Raw genomic sequence first — 15,893 nt, 5'->3', positions numbered from 1 at the left:
CACTCCACTGGTGTATGTACATAGGCACTGGTGATGCTAAAGCAAGCTTATCGCCACAAGAATCAACAACAACCGTTTGTTGCCCTAACGCAGCCCAGGGGCAAGTCTTATTGCAGCTAATGCTTTTGTTCTATTTGTGGCTGATTTCATTGTGACTGCTTTGATGTCGCTGGCTGCAAATGCTCTCATTTGCATATTATGCTTTCTGCCTGTCTTTAATGATATTGTACCGTTGTTAGGTTCTCTTAAGTCTTCGTTTTAACTACCGCACATGTTATGTTTAACCAACCAGAAACTACCATCCAGTCGAAACAGAAAAAAGGAAATACAGTACTTTTCATTGCCACCGTTTTCTACAATCTACAGGTTTGCTTGAAAGATTGGCCACGCTCCAGCGCATGTATCACAAACATATTTTCCTATCTCTCAAAAAAAAACAGCACAAGTGGGTTTCTGAGAGCAAGAGAGAGAGGGAGAGAGGGAGAGAGAGAGAACGCAAGAGAGCAGAGGTGTCGGTGAAGTGTTTGAAATTCAATAGCAAACACAGATTGGGCCATCCTTAACAATGGAGGCTGCTGGACTGCCGTGGCTTTGAACTGTGGGACTGTGGGTGAGGTCACACACTATCGCTGTCTTATTGGGAACGAAGAACTGAAAGGGCAGCAGGAACACAGGCAGGGACCGAGATGAGAAAAGCCCAGTTTTATTTAGTGGAACATAAAGCAACAGAAAAGCCTTTTGATATCATCCCCTTTAAGCCCGGAGGGAGTCCATGATCTTGACATTTAGTCTGGGTATTCAGGGGAGGGAGATAACGTAATTGAGGTTTTTTGGTGTCTCTCATAACTTGGGTCTATTGCCGCCTTTGTGTGACGGAAGACTTTTCCACTAAGTGCCGGTTAACGATAAGCCTTGCTTTGTCGCTACTGTGACACAATAAACACATTTGCTGAACAATGAACAAACCCGTCCCAAGTTTGACTGGCGACACAGATATGATAATGGCAAATAGCCACAGACAAGTAGATAACTAACAGTGGTTAATTAACGTCAGTCTTCGTGTTGAAACACATTCATTGATTGGTCTCAAAATGCAATGTCCCTGAAATGATCTTAAAGAGGCACATCGAATGTTGTCTGTCTGTCCCCAGTATACTACCTTACAAGAATTAGAGCTGCATCTGTTCTACTGTAAGCACGCTGGCTAAATAGTTGGAAATTCAGTGAAGTCAAGGAAAAAAAAACGACACCAAACGTTTACTTCACGCCGCCAAAGAGGAGAAGGTGTTCACAGCAGCATGTCTTCTCTCTCTCTTGACGGTGGATTTGCAAATGAAAATCCTGCTGGCGTTTCTGCTGGCTGGCCAGACCCCCCCATCTGTCTCAGGCAGGTGACGCCCATTTAACCAAAATTAGGCAGAAAATTCTCTGCATGGTTCCATGCACCAAGATCCAGCGAATCGCTCAATAACACAATCTCCCTGCTTGCCTGGGGAGACGAGAAACTGCCATAACTAATGCAAGGAAGCATCACTCTTAATTTATATTCATTCTATTTCGGGAAGCTTTTGTTTGTTTTAATTCCCCACAGCTAACTTAGAACAGGGTCACAGAGATTATTCAACCAGTAAAGGGTGTTTGAGAGCGTCCCAGAGTACTTCACGTCTATTGTTCCTCAGTATGCAACAGTAAAAACATGCACGTACGACACATTGTTTCCATGCTTCTTCTGCCCTTGACTCTAGTTTGACTCCGAGAAGGACATCTTATCACAGTTAGGACTTACCTCTAATGAAATCATCTATCTGGGTGCCACAACACATGAAACACGCATGTAGGTGACGGGGCGTCAGGTGGCTGAGCGGTGAGGGAAGCGGGCTAGTAATCTGAAGGTTGCCAGTTCGATTCCTGGTCATGCCAAATGACGTTGTGTCCTTGGGCAAGGCACTTCACCCTACTTGCCTCGGGGGAATGTCCCTGTACTTACTGTAAGTCGCTCTGGATAAGAGCGTCTGCTAAATGACTGAATGTAATGTAAATGTAGGTAGGTAGGTGTGTGTGTGTGACCCCCCCCCCAGAAAAGGGTTGCTCTGGAGTGTGTCCAGATGCTGATGCATTCCAGGGAGATTGCCCCCCCACACACACACACACACCACCACCACCCCCCACTTCTCTAAAATCAGATTAAATGCTGCGGAGTGACACATGGTGAGATGACATACCCTCAGCCCTCCCCGGCTCTGGACGCTGCTTAAACAGCAGCATCTGGATAACTTAGTTAGGACCAGGGTCTGGGTCCGCCGTGCACTCTGCTCAGTAACACAACCCTGCGGCGTTCCCCCTCACGCAGACGGATGTCACCTGGATGTTACCAAGAGAGTACATACTGGAACACACTGCGAAAGACCATGAGAACCATGTGATCATGAAATGGTGTCGGACTGTGTTTGTGTGAGTGTTTGCCTGTGTGTGTGTGTGTGTGTGTGTGTGCGTGTGGATATAGCAGTACAATATCTATCCCTTATAAAACACTAGGCAATTTAGTGTAATTTCCCTAGCGCTTTCTCCTTCCCCCCATCTCTCTCTCTCTCTCTCTCTCTCTCTCTCTCTCTCTCTCTCTCTCTCTCTCTCTCTCTCTCTCTCTCTCTCTCTCTCTCTCTCTCTCTCTGACACACACAACCAACACACACGCTCGCTCTCCAGTCCCCACGCTTGACATAAGGTTAGCGCACGTTGTAATTGATGCTAAATTTGTCATGATGCGAATAGCACAGTTCAAGAGCGCCGATGCACCTAGGAGTGGCTCCGGTTCCTCAACCCCAGTTTGTCACTGCCGGGCCGACACCAGCCCATGCATAAAATTAGCTGGCGCTACGTGCTGACGTCTCTCTCCCGGCCTGGTTCCGGTATTTTCCGTACTGGTCGTAGTACATTTACAACCGTAACACAACAGAAAAGCCCCAGGTAACTTTATCTCTGCAAAAGAGAGAGAGAGAAAGAGAGAGAGCTGCAAGGTAAATCTTCGGTGTGCCGATATGAAGTGAATCTGATTCGAGTTGAACGACGCCAGTCAGTTGCGGAGAGCACGCTCATTTGGGCGCGGCGCAAGGAATGTTCTGACATTGGCGCAGGTATGGGGCAGCTCGCATGTTAATTAATGATGAAGATCCTGACAATATGCGGAGGCATGACAGCGTTAAGCCAGCCTGCCGCTGCTTCCTTTGCATATTAATAGATCCTTCATTATTATTTCATATGACAGCTGCTCCGAGGGCTACCGTCAGACCTCCTCTCTGCTATTTGCTGTTCCCCGGTCCCCCACCCCCCCACCCCCATTTGACCCAGCCTTGACTATTCTCTGTTTGGTTGGGCTAAACGCTCCCATCTCTCTCTCCGTCGATCTGCGAGGGGTGTACCTTAACCCCCCCCCCCCCCCCCCCCCCCAGACACACACTCACACTTGAACCTGGGATGTGCTGCGTGTTCGTTTGAAGACTCTCTGCAAGTTTATTCGTCTGTCTGTCAGTCGGACAGTTTGTCTATCTGTCTGTCTGGTCCCTGTGAGCCGACCTGTCTGTGTCTTGTCTGTTAGTCGGTCCGTCTGGCTGCCCGTGTGTCCGCCTAGCTGCCTGCGTGAGCAGAGAGACAGACACCACTGCGTGCCTACAGAGGTGACATTGGAGGACAGGACTGAAGCAGGATTGTTTTGTTTGCATAGTAATGAATGCAGATGAGCATTGAGTGGGGTCAGGATCTTGTGGGTGTTGAGTCGTCCAGGAGCTTAATAAATATTCTGGCCTGTGTGCCAGCTTCCTGCCGCGGCCCTGCGAGACCGACTATAGAGGGGCGCGGCGTGTTAAGAGGCGGCGACATGTGCGATCCAGAGAAATGAAAGAATTACCAGTGGTATGGCCTTCATTTCATGCCGTCTGTGTCTTAAGTCAGAGATGGGTGTGGAGGCCCGTCTCATTCATGTTTGAGTTGTGAATGAACAGATTGTCTCGGGTCACCGTGTGTCTGTGTATACAGTTCCTGTTCCTTTTTTCTTCCCGTATATTCGACTTTTTTTTCTTCCTCGCCTATATGTGACCGAACAAGCACAACGAGCAGTAAAGTGTATTCACACCCATGTCCACACAAAACGCCTCTCGGTAGCCACCTGACTTTGAGCCATGCAGAGCAGCAACCGCCCCGCCTCTTCTGATGTGATTTCAATATTTACTCTGCATTCTGTTCTGCATACGTCTCATTTGGGACGACGGTTGACTCTCCCGCTCCATTATACGCAAAACGAGAACTGACCTTCAGGACGGGCAGAGGCCACATTCATTATGTGGGCGAAGTATCACCTTCTCGTGAGCACCACTCCCCCACCCCCCCTCACACACACACATGCCCCCCCATGCATATGCAATAGCAGACTGGGGCCTCGCTGCAAACGAGAGAGTCCTCTCGGACATGTTGTATAGCGTGCATCAATATGGTCTTGATGTATTTCGGGATGCAAACAAGGCTTTAAATGATATGCACCTCCATGTCATTAAGGCTCAGAGTGGCTCACACCATCTGCCTTTCAGCTGGGGTTAGTGCGTGTGTGTGTGTGTGTGCGTGTGCGTGTGCGTACTGTTAAGTGTATTCGAGCCACGTGTTCGGTCTCCTTGTGTCTCCCTTCAGATGCGGAGCTAATCGTCTTTCCGGCCATGTCTCTGTCGTGTAACAGAGCGGTGATGATACACACCTGCGATGCCGCTGCACTCTGAGACAAGCGCGACATTAAACAGAGTATCACTCATGGTCAGTAATGGGCTGTACTGAATGTTTACCATCGTAATCAATGGTACCATTGTACCATTGCTCGCCGGGCCCAGGAGACAAATACAGCCTGGCTCATCGGCTGAAAACATATTACTTTGAGTGCGCTTTAATTAGTTCAGTCAGTACAGTGACAATAAGGGAACAATTCTGCAAGGGCTCATTTTCTGATAAATCAATGGTAAATAATGCACATCTTTGCACTCACACGATCAATACATCTAGTTATCTCAGAGCTAACAACTGCTAATGGAGAAGCAAGATCTGTTCACGAAGGCCCAGTCGTCGTCCACATGAGGTCACCTCTCTGGCAGGATTAGACTGTCGAACGGTGGAGGATTTGAAGCAGCATCTACTGTCTCAGGTCCTGGATGACCTCACTGGTGGAGGAAACACGCATGCTTCCCCCTCAGGAACCTGCTTTGTTTAAGCTTGATGGAATCCAACGGCTAACATCAGAACACAACGTCCGTGTTTGTGAGGGGAACAAAAATAACTAGAGGTCAATAACAAAAACACATTGACTCATTGTGGTATTGCAAAGAAATTCCACCATACACCAGTTATGTTTGAGACATATGACACCTTCTCAGGGGTGAACTGTATGTCCCATAACTCAAAAGTGCTAAAAGGAACATTGAATCCTTTGTTAGTTCCTTTATGATGACACCCCCCCCCCCCCATGCCCCAACACACACACACACACACAAAACTGTTTAGCTGCTTGCGTAGCCTCGTAATCCTGAAAGGCTGAAGAGCTGTGCCACTACGAGAGGCGCTGTGTATCCATAGAGATTTTGAATAGTAATGTTGATCATTATTCAGTCTATGTGGCAGGTTACATTTGTTGAATAGCCAACATCGGATTGTCTCGGTGAAGTAGGCGATGAAGTGAAGTGCCATGCCGCTTTCTAGTTTTTCAAACTTACACACCTTACACGCCTTTACTACGTCGTCGGGAAAAAAAATAGCAATGTCCGCTGTTGTCGTCCCCTCCCCCCGGTCTGACAGCAAACAACACCCTACCACCTTAACTAACACATTTTCTGCGGGAAACCCATATACATATATATATACATATAAAATTAGATAAAACATGTTAAATTAAAAGGGTTTGTCCAAAATCCATGAAAAAAACTTGATTTCATTAAAGTTTGGTAATGTTAATTTAAATCTAAAGCAAACAGAATTACAACAATTGGAACAGAAGTTCCAACAACCTGAAAGAACAGTCTTAAGTCGTAGTCTTTTCCAGGTGAAGCACGTCTATACGTAACACTAGTTGTGTTCTGTGTTCACCCCTCCCCCCAATACAAAACAAAACAAAAACACATCATCTTCAAAACTCCTCTCCTTCAGTCTAAACCGAAATGTCGTCATTGGTTCAGATTTTTATTAGTGTTGGGGCTGTTCGTTCTCTCCAGGCCTGACCGCCGCTGCGGCCGCTGCTGCCAATGCCGCCATCGCTGAGGCCATGAAGGTGAAGAAGATCAAGCTGGAGGTGATGAGCAGTTACCACGGCAACGCCAACCAGCATGGGGTCGATGGTGAGAATGGAGACCTGAGCTCCAGCGTCGGTGAGGGAGCCCTTCGCACACGCTCATGTAAATACACACACACACACGTGCGCATGAGTACTGCTCACACAATCGCATACACACGCAAAACACAACAAGGACACAGAGGATGTGTGCAAAGAGACAGTGTGTGCAACAAAGAGAAACACATACATACACCCCCACACACAATGTCTGGAAGATTACGTGCATAGTTGATACACTGTCATTTTGTCGAGAGAATCACCTTATTCAATCCACACAGCTGGTTTTGAACCAAAGATTTTGACAGGCTAACTAGCTAGCAGTTCACCTACACAAGTACGGCCAGGCAAAGCACAAGGTAAGGGTACACGTTCTCTGGCGCAGATTAAAAAACCTCCTCCCTTCATCATCAAAAGGCAAAGAGTATCGTACTTACTTCCAGAAATAAAAAGTGAAATCCTGATCACGGTTTCCCAAAGCTCACAGCTGTTAACTCAGCCTTTTTAATTTAATTGCATTGGTTTTCCACTATGTGCCATTTCAATTAATTATTAGCCCTGAAATACAGAGAGGATTTGGGGTAATATCACACAGAGCCACTTAGCGTATTGTGGAGAACGATAATATATTGTTGAATCATGAGCCTATTACGAATTATAAAAGCAATGTAATCCCCCCAAAGCTTTGATTGCTAAATTGTGGTTTTGATTCACATACAATACTAAGTGGCTTGACTATGAACATGGTTCAGACAGAATAACCTACTTGACACTGTATAGTAGGCTAGGACGGGTTTCTAACCACAATGGTCATAGTGGAGAGCATGAAACCTTGAGGTCATCCCATCCAAAGAACAGAGAGAGCGAAAGAGGGAGAGAGAGAGAGAGAGAGAGAGAGAGAGAGAGAGAGAGAGAGAGAGAGAGAGAGAGAGAGAGAGAGAATGAAAAAAGAAAAGAAACATGTCTACGAGGTCACAGAAATAAAGATAAATGTGAATACGAACGGCAAGGCTATATGGCAATGGAGCTAATAAGAAACTGTTTTATCTTTTTACAATTTAAATTGTAACCTTGAGCCCAGGCACACACAGCCAGTCAGTCAGCCAGCCAGCCAGCCACACAGCCAGGCTCCCTGAAGAATCATAATTCTGGATGGTCTGTGTTGCAGCGCAGCATTAGCTCCCTGAGTGAAATATATGGCGGAGACGCCTCTCTTCCCCATCCACAATCAATTGGATTCTTTTCCTTTAATATTTACTCGCCGCGATGAGATGCTCGTCTGCATGGTGATGAACAGTCTGCCAGTGGCGTTTGAAGGTGACCTGTCACTGCCTATGGACAAATCTCTCGCTCGCAGAAATGTAGAAAATAAATCATTAGGGGCAGAGGCAGGCAGAAGACAGGGGACCTCGCTCTCTGTCTCCTCTCTCTTTCTTTCTCTCTCTCCTTCCCTCTCCATCTCTCTTTCTCCCTCCGCGCATTTAAATCAGCCCAGATTTATGATTTGAATTAATGCTTCGTTTGGTCAAAGGAATGGTCTCGGAGACAAATGATGTTTGGTACTGAAGCCATCCTAATATTGATTACCGGGTGTCGCAGCAATCTCTTGTTTATATCAAGCACTCTCCTGTGACAGGGTGGCCAGCAGAGTCATCCTGATAATATGCTGGAGATATATGGCCTGCTGTCCTCTCCTCTCCTGTCCCCTCAGCCGGGCCCACAGAACACAACAGGGAGCTGCCTTCCCCGTTTAACGCGCACTATCAGGCCACTCTTCTCCACTCGTCTCTCTCTGGTCATTTAGGGCAGAATGCAACATTAGTGGGGAATTAAAAAATGTCTTCTTCTTGTTTGTCATCTTTGGCTCTTTTTTTCTCTCATAATCCTTCCCTGGTTAGTGTTTTCAGACGAGACGGAATACACCAATTTATTGCTATCACAATTGTGATTCAAATATATATTTTTTTACTTTACCTGAAACAGAATGCGGTCTCCTTCCTCCAGTTCCGTGGTGTGACAGGAGTTCCAGTGATACAGTCTTTCCTAGTGTGTCATACTCTCCGCCTGTGGAATGCAGGCCTGTTAAGCGGTTGACAGATATAGCCATGACTGTGCAGCTGGAGAACTGTGTCGGGCCACAGCCTGGTTAGGGCCAGACTCACTGCTGCTGGTGACAATGCAGGGAAGCTCATGGGCATGGGATGACTATGCACTGTAAAAAAAGTGTTGAAAGAGAAGAAGAAAAGGAAGAAGGATTTAACATCTAATAACTGAGGGGAGTCAGGTGGTTGAGCGGTGGCAAGGCACTTCACCCTACTTGCCTCAGGGGGAATGTCCCTGTACTTACTGTAAGTCGCTCTGGATAAGAGTGTCTGCTAAATGACTATATGTAATAACTATATAATACAGAATAATTACATTAATACATGGGGGTAGTTATACTAGTCTGAAAGTGCTGACCAGGGAATAATGCACATTGAAATTGTAAGACCAAAAAGAAGAAGAATTGATAATCACAATAACTCAGGTTCTGAGGTGTGTAATTGTACTAGTTATACTAACGTTTGATACAACAAAACAGTGTAGTACGTTCAAGACCAAGTGAATAGAGAAAATGGCCCGAAAAACCCATGTGAAAACTCAGCTGTGTTGAGTAACCTACCACACAGGTGCTCACCCCCCCCCCCCTCCTCTCCTGTGAAGTAGAGCTAGCATTGTGGGCTGCTTGGGGCATATCGTGCCAGAGGCAGGCAGTGAAGGACACTCTGTTCGTGGAGTTGGATTGCTCTCTGTTGTGTTTGTGTTGATGTAATGTAACTGGCTAATGTTTCTCTCTCTCTCTCCCCCCCCCATGCCCCCCGCCCGCATGAAATATTCATCAATTAGCACTTCCTGTTTGCATCAGTGTTATTAATTATCAAGGAAAAACAGCCAGTTAAAACCGCCAGCCAAAATAAGCAGACATCCTGTCAGAGACCAAGAGAGAGAAGGATAGAGGTGAGGAGAGAGAGAGAGAGAGAGAGAGAGAGAGAGAGAGAGAGAGAGAGAGAGAGAGAAGAGAATGAGAGAATGAGAGACAGAGCAAAAGGGGAAGATGGAAACAAACAGAGGAAACATTTTTAGAATGAAGGCCTCACCCTTAGTTACTCTCTCTCTCTCTCCCCCCCCTTCTATCTTTCTCTCTCTTTGATTTTCCATGACCCTCTCTTCAAGAGCGGGGGGAGAGCGAGAGAGCCCTCTCTTTATACAATGCGGATTGTTCCTGTGCCTCTCAGGAAATGCCACAATTACAGATCACAGAGTGAGCATAGCACGTGTGGCACAAGGCCTTGAGGGGGATAACCAGCCAGTCATTCCCTCCCTGAGCACTGACCCCAGACACAACCTTCATTACTGGGAGAGAAAATATTGTCCGCTGCCCACTAACAAACACCTGCCAATTTCAAGAGAAGGAATTGCTTTTTTTTGCGGAAGGGAGGGGAGGGAAAAAAAGAAGTGTTTTAGACCTTGAGCAAGGAGGAGGGGTGTGTGTGTGTTTGTGTGTGGGGTGAGTGTATAAGACCCATCTCCAGAACCCTCTGTCTTTTTCTATGTGCTTCTCTTTTGTCTCTGTGTGTGTTTTGTTATCTATCTATCTCTCTCTGTCACCTTCTTTTCCCTTTTTTTCTCCCTCTGACAACCGCCCCCCCCATCTCTCTTTCCCCTCCTCTGACCCGCCCCCCCCCCCCCCCCCCCACCTTCCCATCCTCCCTCGCTGGCCACCACCCATCAGACCCCCTCACCACGGCAACACTAATGGACCTTAAATCCTGTCTGTAATTAGATATGGGAATTCCTGCCGTCTTCAGACAGATGATGCCATGATGCGGCCGCGACAGGAAAACCTTCTATGCACTTACCTATCCCCCATCCTGGTAAACATGGACTCTCTGACAAACTCAAAAATACAACCAACTGCCCTTCCCAGGAAGCTCCGGCTAATTTGTGTACAGCCACACTGCTAACTTTTAGAAACTTCAGCCCCTTGTATTAGCCTCTCCCAGCCCCAGTTGAGTGAGGGGAGCCTGTGTAGCAGGGTGGCCTGAGAGGGGTTACTTTGGACCTGCAACGTCTAGGATACCGGCTGATTGACAAACATTCATGGATGCCTCCTCCCTGGGGGGTCTATGTGGTGTTGTCTGCGTTGATGTGCGTGGGATTGAGTGTGTGCGGAAAAGAGAGAGAATTAAAGACAGAGAGAGAGAGAAAACAGAGAGAGAAAAGAGAGTGTGTGTTTGTTTGGGTGAGGGAGAGAAAGAGAGAGAGTTAGAGAGAAGGGAAGAGGGGGCCTCGGCCCCTGAGAGAGACGTGCGAGGAGACCACAGCTGTACGCTCCCAGCAGCTAATTGGTCCTTATCTGGCTGTCCCATTCATCTTCATTTTTTACCAATTACAGAGCATTATCTGTGTTCTCAGTTGGGTATGGGACTTAATCCTTTTTGGTTAAGCTGCTGGTACAGCTTGCACATTTCAAATGGAGGGTGTGTGTGTGTGGGGGGGGAGGGGGGGTGGTGGAGCAAAAGTCACAGGCGAAAACAAACTCTAGAAACTTCCCATCATCCCTCACTGGTGGGAAGGAATCAATAAACGATGACATCACATGGAGGAGAGAAAGAGAAAAAACCCGAAGAAAGATCTGGAAGGAAATCAATTATCGGCGTTATAATTCAGGTCCTTGTTTGCAAACGGAGCGGGCTGCATTGATTAAGCCATCCGTGTTCCTCTCGCCATTATCGACTTGTTAAAACCATATTTTCTCCCCATCAGTGGTTTTGCGTTTTTCGCGGTCGCACAGATAACAAACCTTTAGCCCTCTTTAATTATTCACGGTGTATTCATTTTAAAGGGGTGCGGTGAAACTTGTTGTCGTTTCAGTTTGCCTGGGCTTCCAGCAGTAGGAAGAGCAAGGCTACACTGCTCAAACAGAAGGTAAAAGCTCCATACAAGCCGTCCGTGACTGAGAGAGTTAGCCTGTCACAGAGTGAGATCAATGCACAGGATATGGCTCTGTAGGTGGTGCTGGCTGGTCACGTTGCAGGGCCTGTGTAACGAGCTTAGAGCATCTGTCTGGAGAACATGTGAACGTTATGTCGTGTTTACAGCTCTGCAGGATAGCTCTTTGTTCTGCCGTACCTCCAACAGTACATGCTCTGCCGCTGCTAGGCTGCTGTGATTAGGTGTTAATCATGCCATGCCCTTAGAAGGGAGGCATAAACATGCTACAGCCTCTGCACACTGTGTGTTTAGGAGTCGTGGTGTGTTGAATGACTGTAACTGTTGCACAGTGTGATGTCTGCAATACTGTACATGGCTGGTCACTGAGGAAACCAGGACCTGATGATCGATGATAGAGATGCAGGTACACCCACGCACTCGCACCTACACACACACAAACACAAACGCTTGCATACACTTATAGGCATATGGACACAGGCACATAAGAAGACACACATGCACAGATGACACACACACGGACACTCGCCAACACACAGACACAGAAATGCACACACACACACGCACACACATACACGCACAAGGACACATAGACACACATGTACACAGTGCCTCTTGCTCTTTGATAGGGATCTCTTTGGTCACACTCTCTGTGCCAGCTGTCCTAGCAGCTCCACTGCTGCGTTTTAATTAGTCTGTGTATGTCACGGCTAATAATAAAGCTCTCTGGATCGCAGCTCCATCCAGCCCAGACCATACAGAGCTTAGCCTAGCCTAGTAGGCTAGCGCAGACTATAGCCCGGGTACTCAGCTTGCGCTGGTGGCCTAGCGTGCTTGTCTAAATGTGGGCCAGACGTAAGGGGGGAAGGGGGGGAAGGGAGGGGGGTCTTCTTCCTGCTGCTCTAGCTGGAAGATGCCCTCAAGCAAGAGTTAATATCACAAAGTTAATATCACTACCATCCACTACTCCATGTCTCCTCAACCAGGGTAATTCATAGCACATCCAGAACTGATGGCTGCATGTGCCAAATGAGTGTCAGCGTCGTGCGTCTGTCGGCCATCTTTGTCAGGCTGTGTCTGGCATTGTTTTGGAGGATAGCTGGGATTGGAATCAAGTTAATCAGATCCTGTATGAGAGGACAGAGGGACCGCAAGGGCAGTAAGTGAGATAGACAGATGAGGCTGGAAAAACAGAACTGTTATGCATAGTCTGTCTGTCTGTCTGTCTGTGTAACCTAAACTTGATTGTTTGTGTTCCTCCCTCACCCCCACTCCGCTCTCCATCACTCCCTTTCTCTTTCACCCCCTCTCTCCCATACTCTCTCTTCCCCTCTCTCACCCTCTCTCTCCCTCTCTCTTCCTCTCTCCCTTCCTTTCCCATACTCTCTTCCCCTGTCTCTCTCACCCCCTCTCTCTCTCTCTCTCTCTCCCTCTCTCTCCTTCTCTCCCCTCCCTTGCTCTCCCTCCCCCCAGGGAGTAAGTCTTCACCATCTCTATTAGTGTGCAGTGCTCAGGGGACCCAGGTGACAGACGAAGTGCAAAGAGTCACAAGCGTTTTAATAGACGTTTCAAAGATAAACTTGATAATCATTTCTTGTTTTTTAATGAAGTCAAACGCAATGTCCTGTTTTTTAATTCCGGCTGCGTTGGCTGTTAAACATCAGCGTTAAAATCTGAATATGCATGATTGGTAAAAAAAAAAACGTGCCCTCACAAATGCAGACAACGGCAGAAATAGATTACAATAACAAGGGGGGAATTGATTCAACATTATTTCCGTAATGATCCGTATCAAGTTTTGTCATCTTTGAGTGGCAGCAGTGTTTTGGCATTATTAGTAGAGCAGAGAGAGGGGAGGGGCAGGGTTGAGAAAGAAAAAGAAAGAGAGAGAGAGAGAAAACGAGTAAAGGGGGGGGGGCACGTACACTAAACAAACCACATGTCATGCAAATATTTGTTTGACTGTCTCATGCGATTACTTCTCAATAGCCGCGGCTGAGCTATATAAAAAGAAAAAAACACCCACTGACCAGTTGAGTTGTCAGACCTCATCAGCGTTAGGCCTCGTTCTCCATTAATTGCAGAGATTAATTTGGAGCGCCGTGATGCAGCGGGTGATGCATGTGTTTGGCTGTCCCCTCCCCACCGCTGTCTGTCAGCTTGGATTTAGCCCGAGAAGGGACTGACCTTTGGAAGTGAGGAGATCAAGGCAATTTGAAAAGACAATGTCACTTGGTGTAAATGTGATATGTGTAATAAATGACATTCAACCTTTTGGGCGATGATGAGTTTTCGCAGGTTGGGCTCAATGTGAAATGCACGCAGGCACGGTGATGGCGATACAGGCAACACAACAACACACACAATTGGGGAAAGTCATTGTTGTTGTTAGGCCTCGTTATCTGTGCTCGAGGCCTACTGTGAGAGAGGATGCTTTATAATGAGATGAATATAGTCAAACTAAATGCGAATATAATAGAAATAACTATTTATGACATCAGGTATTGTAGATTCTTATTTCATAAACAGTTTATTTGGTGGGAAGTATCAATACGCTAAAATAATTATTTTATTTTTGTTCCTCCTCTTTTATCCTGGTTGGGAATCTAGCCTGTTTTGCAGCATTCATTCCGAGCAGACTTCTTCACAATCTCACATTCTTCCCTTTGGGACCAACATAAAGAGAGACGAAGTTCAAACAATGTTAACAGAATTTGACTATCCCCGAGTGTCCTTCAGAACTCGGAATAACCAGACAAAGGACGGTATTTTCATTGAATACGCTATTAAGAATGTTGCCAACAGACTATGAAAAGAAATGAAGTGTATGTTCTCCTGTGTTTCTCGTCCTTCAACATTTAAACCAATTGATATGAGACATTGATTAATAGTTCTCAGTGTGTTTGCCATTGTACGGTAAATTACTAGCTTTGTTAGCATTAGCATCGATCTATGCCGTGATAGCAATTCCCTCTCACGTAGGACTAGCTGGGCATGGAGAGAGAGAGGAACAGACAGGACGCAGTGATGCTAATTTAGTAATTACAACAGATGATCCCAGGACAAAATGCAAAACGATCTCCCCTTCGGAAGACCCTGTGACGGTAGAGTGGTCATGATTGATAACGCTAGTCAATATATTTCATTTCAGGGGCCTGAGTCAAATGACAACTGGTTGCCATTGACTGAAAGCAATCTTTTTAAAAGGGGGAGCTTTTGCTAAGTATCAGATGAAAATGATTCGTCTGTCTGCCTGGGTGTCACTGGCTGCAGGAGCTTTATTGATTGTCCCTGAATATATTGCACCCTCAGTAGTAGCAGCTGCTAGCTGTGTCTCTTCTTTTCTTCTCTCTTCTCTTCCCCCCGCCCACTGCACTGGCTGACTTTATTATTATTGATATGTGTGTGTGGTGTGTTTTATGTGTATGTTTGCTTGTTGTGCGTGACTGTTGGGCCTTTTTCCACGTGTGGGGGCATGTCTATGTACAGTGGACAGGATATGTTAATGTGCGCGTGGGCTTGTGTGTGGGCTTGTGTGTGTGTAGACTGCAGACTATCGTGATTGAGAGTGATCAGGGACAAATGTAAAGTGAATCCGGTTCCGACCCAGATTAGAGATGTAATATGTCCTGAAGGCTTGGCTCTCCGGACCATCCCTACCCTCTGCCATGTGGATGATCACGTTAACCACACACACACACACACACGCACCCACACACACCCGCACACACAGATGCCTTCACTGCTTTATATGTTGCCAGACACATACACATATGCTGGCTTGACTTACTAGAGGTCATTTTCCATAATGTGGTTGGCCATATGGAGGCATATGGTTGAATTACAAGCTTATTTGTTTACAAATCTTGGAGTTAAAGACAAAAAAAGATTTGAACATAATGTTCTGTGTGAAATATTAACAGAGAAGCAACACATATCTTTACCACCATTACAAGCAGAGATCAGAAGATCAGCTCTAATTCTAAGTCATTATACAGTATAGAACTCCTGTTAAGATGTTTCTAACTTATATATACAGCTGCTAATTCCATTACTTCTTGCACACACTTAATTTCAGAATGATTCTTCATCCTCTGAATTCATTCCAGACAGGGAGCAGATATGGCCCTCTATTTCCATCTCACAGTCTGTTGCAGCGGAGCCGTGGATTGGAATCAGCTGGTGCAGGCGGCTGTCTGAGATTTGATGTACTTACAGGACAAACAAGGCTGTCTGTTTCCTTTTAATGCCTTCCACATGTTCCACTGTGGTGCAGCGTGGTGCTAGAGCACCTCCATTATCTTACCCCATCAGCCCAAACACGTTTCTTCTCCTTCCTTCTCTCCAGCATGACATGACGCATGCTAAGACGTCCTCTCTGCCGACCTTATGGGGAGGAGAGAACACGCACCTCTTCATCAAGGTGTAATGAACAGTCACGCACACTCTCTGTTGGTTGGTCCAAATTTGCTCCTAATGTAGCCATTCCGCTGTGGCTTTGAAATGATCTACCATATTGTTTGCATCTGTGTTGGGTGAAGTATGTGGT

At 46.5% G+C, this 15,893-nt stretch overlaps 1 protein-coding gene across 13 annotated transcripts in view; it reads left to right on the top strand.

Annotated features, from left to right (window-relative positions):
• dachd (dachshund d) overlaps positions 1-15,893 on the top strand; it is a 100,394-nt gene that overhangs the window by 53,597 nt on the left and 30,904 nt on the right. For 7 of the 13 annotated variants that reach the window (XM_062457532.1, XM_062457523.1, XM_062457531.1 and 4 more), the window contains exon 3: positions 6,237-6,416. The exons of 1 other annotated variant lie outside the window; for it this stretch is intronic. In XM_062457532.1, the coding sequence (XP_062313516.1) occupies positions 6,237-6,416 (180 nt within the window). The remainder of the gene's footprint in view (positions 1-6,236; positions 6,417-15,893) is intronic. 5 more of the 13 variants (XM_062457533.1, XM_062457528.1, XM_062457535.1 and 2 more) reach the window with 2 other exon arrangements.

The sequence above is a fragment of the Osmerus eperlanus genome, chromosome 3, assembly GCF_963692335.1.
Source record: "Osmerus eperlanus chromosome 3, fOsmEpe2.1, whole genome shotgun sequence".
In the NCBI taxonomy this organism is placed as follows: Eukaryota; Metazoa; Chordata; class Actinopteri; order Osmeriformes; family Osmeridae; genus Osmerus; species Osmerus eperlanus.
The sequence above is the reverse complement of the archived record's forward strand: the minus strand, read 5'-3'. Positions and strand labels throughout refer to the sequence as shown.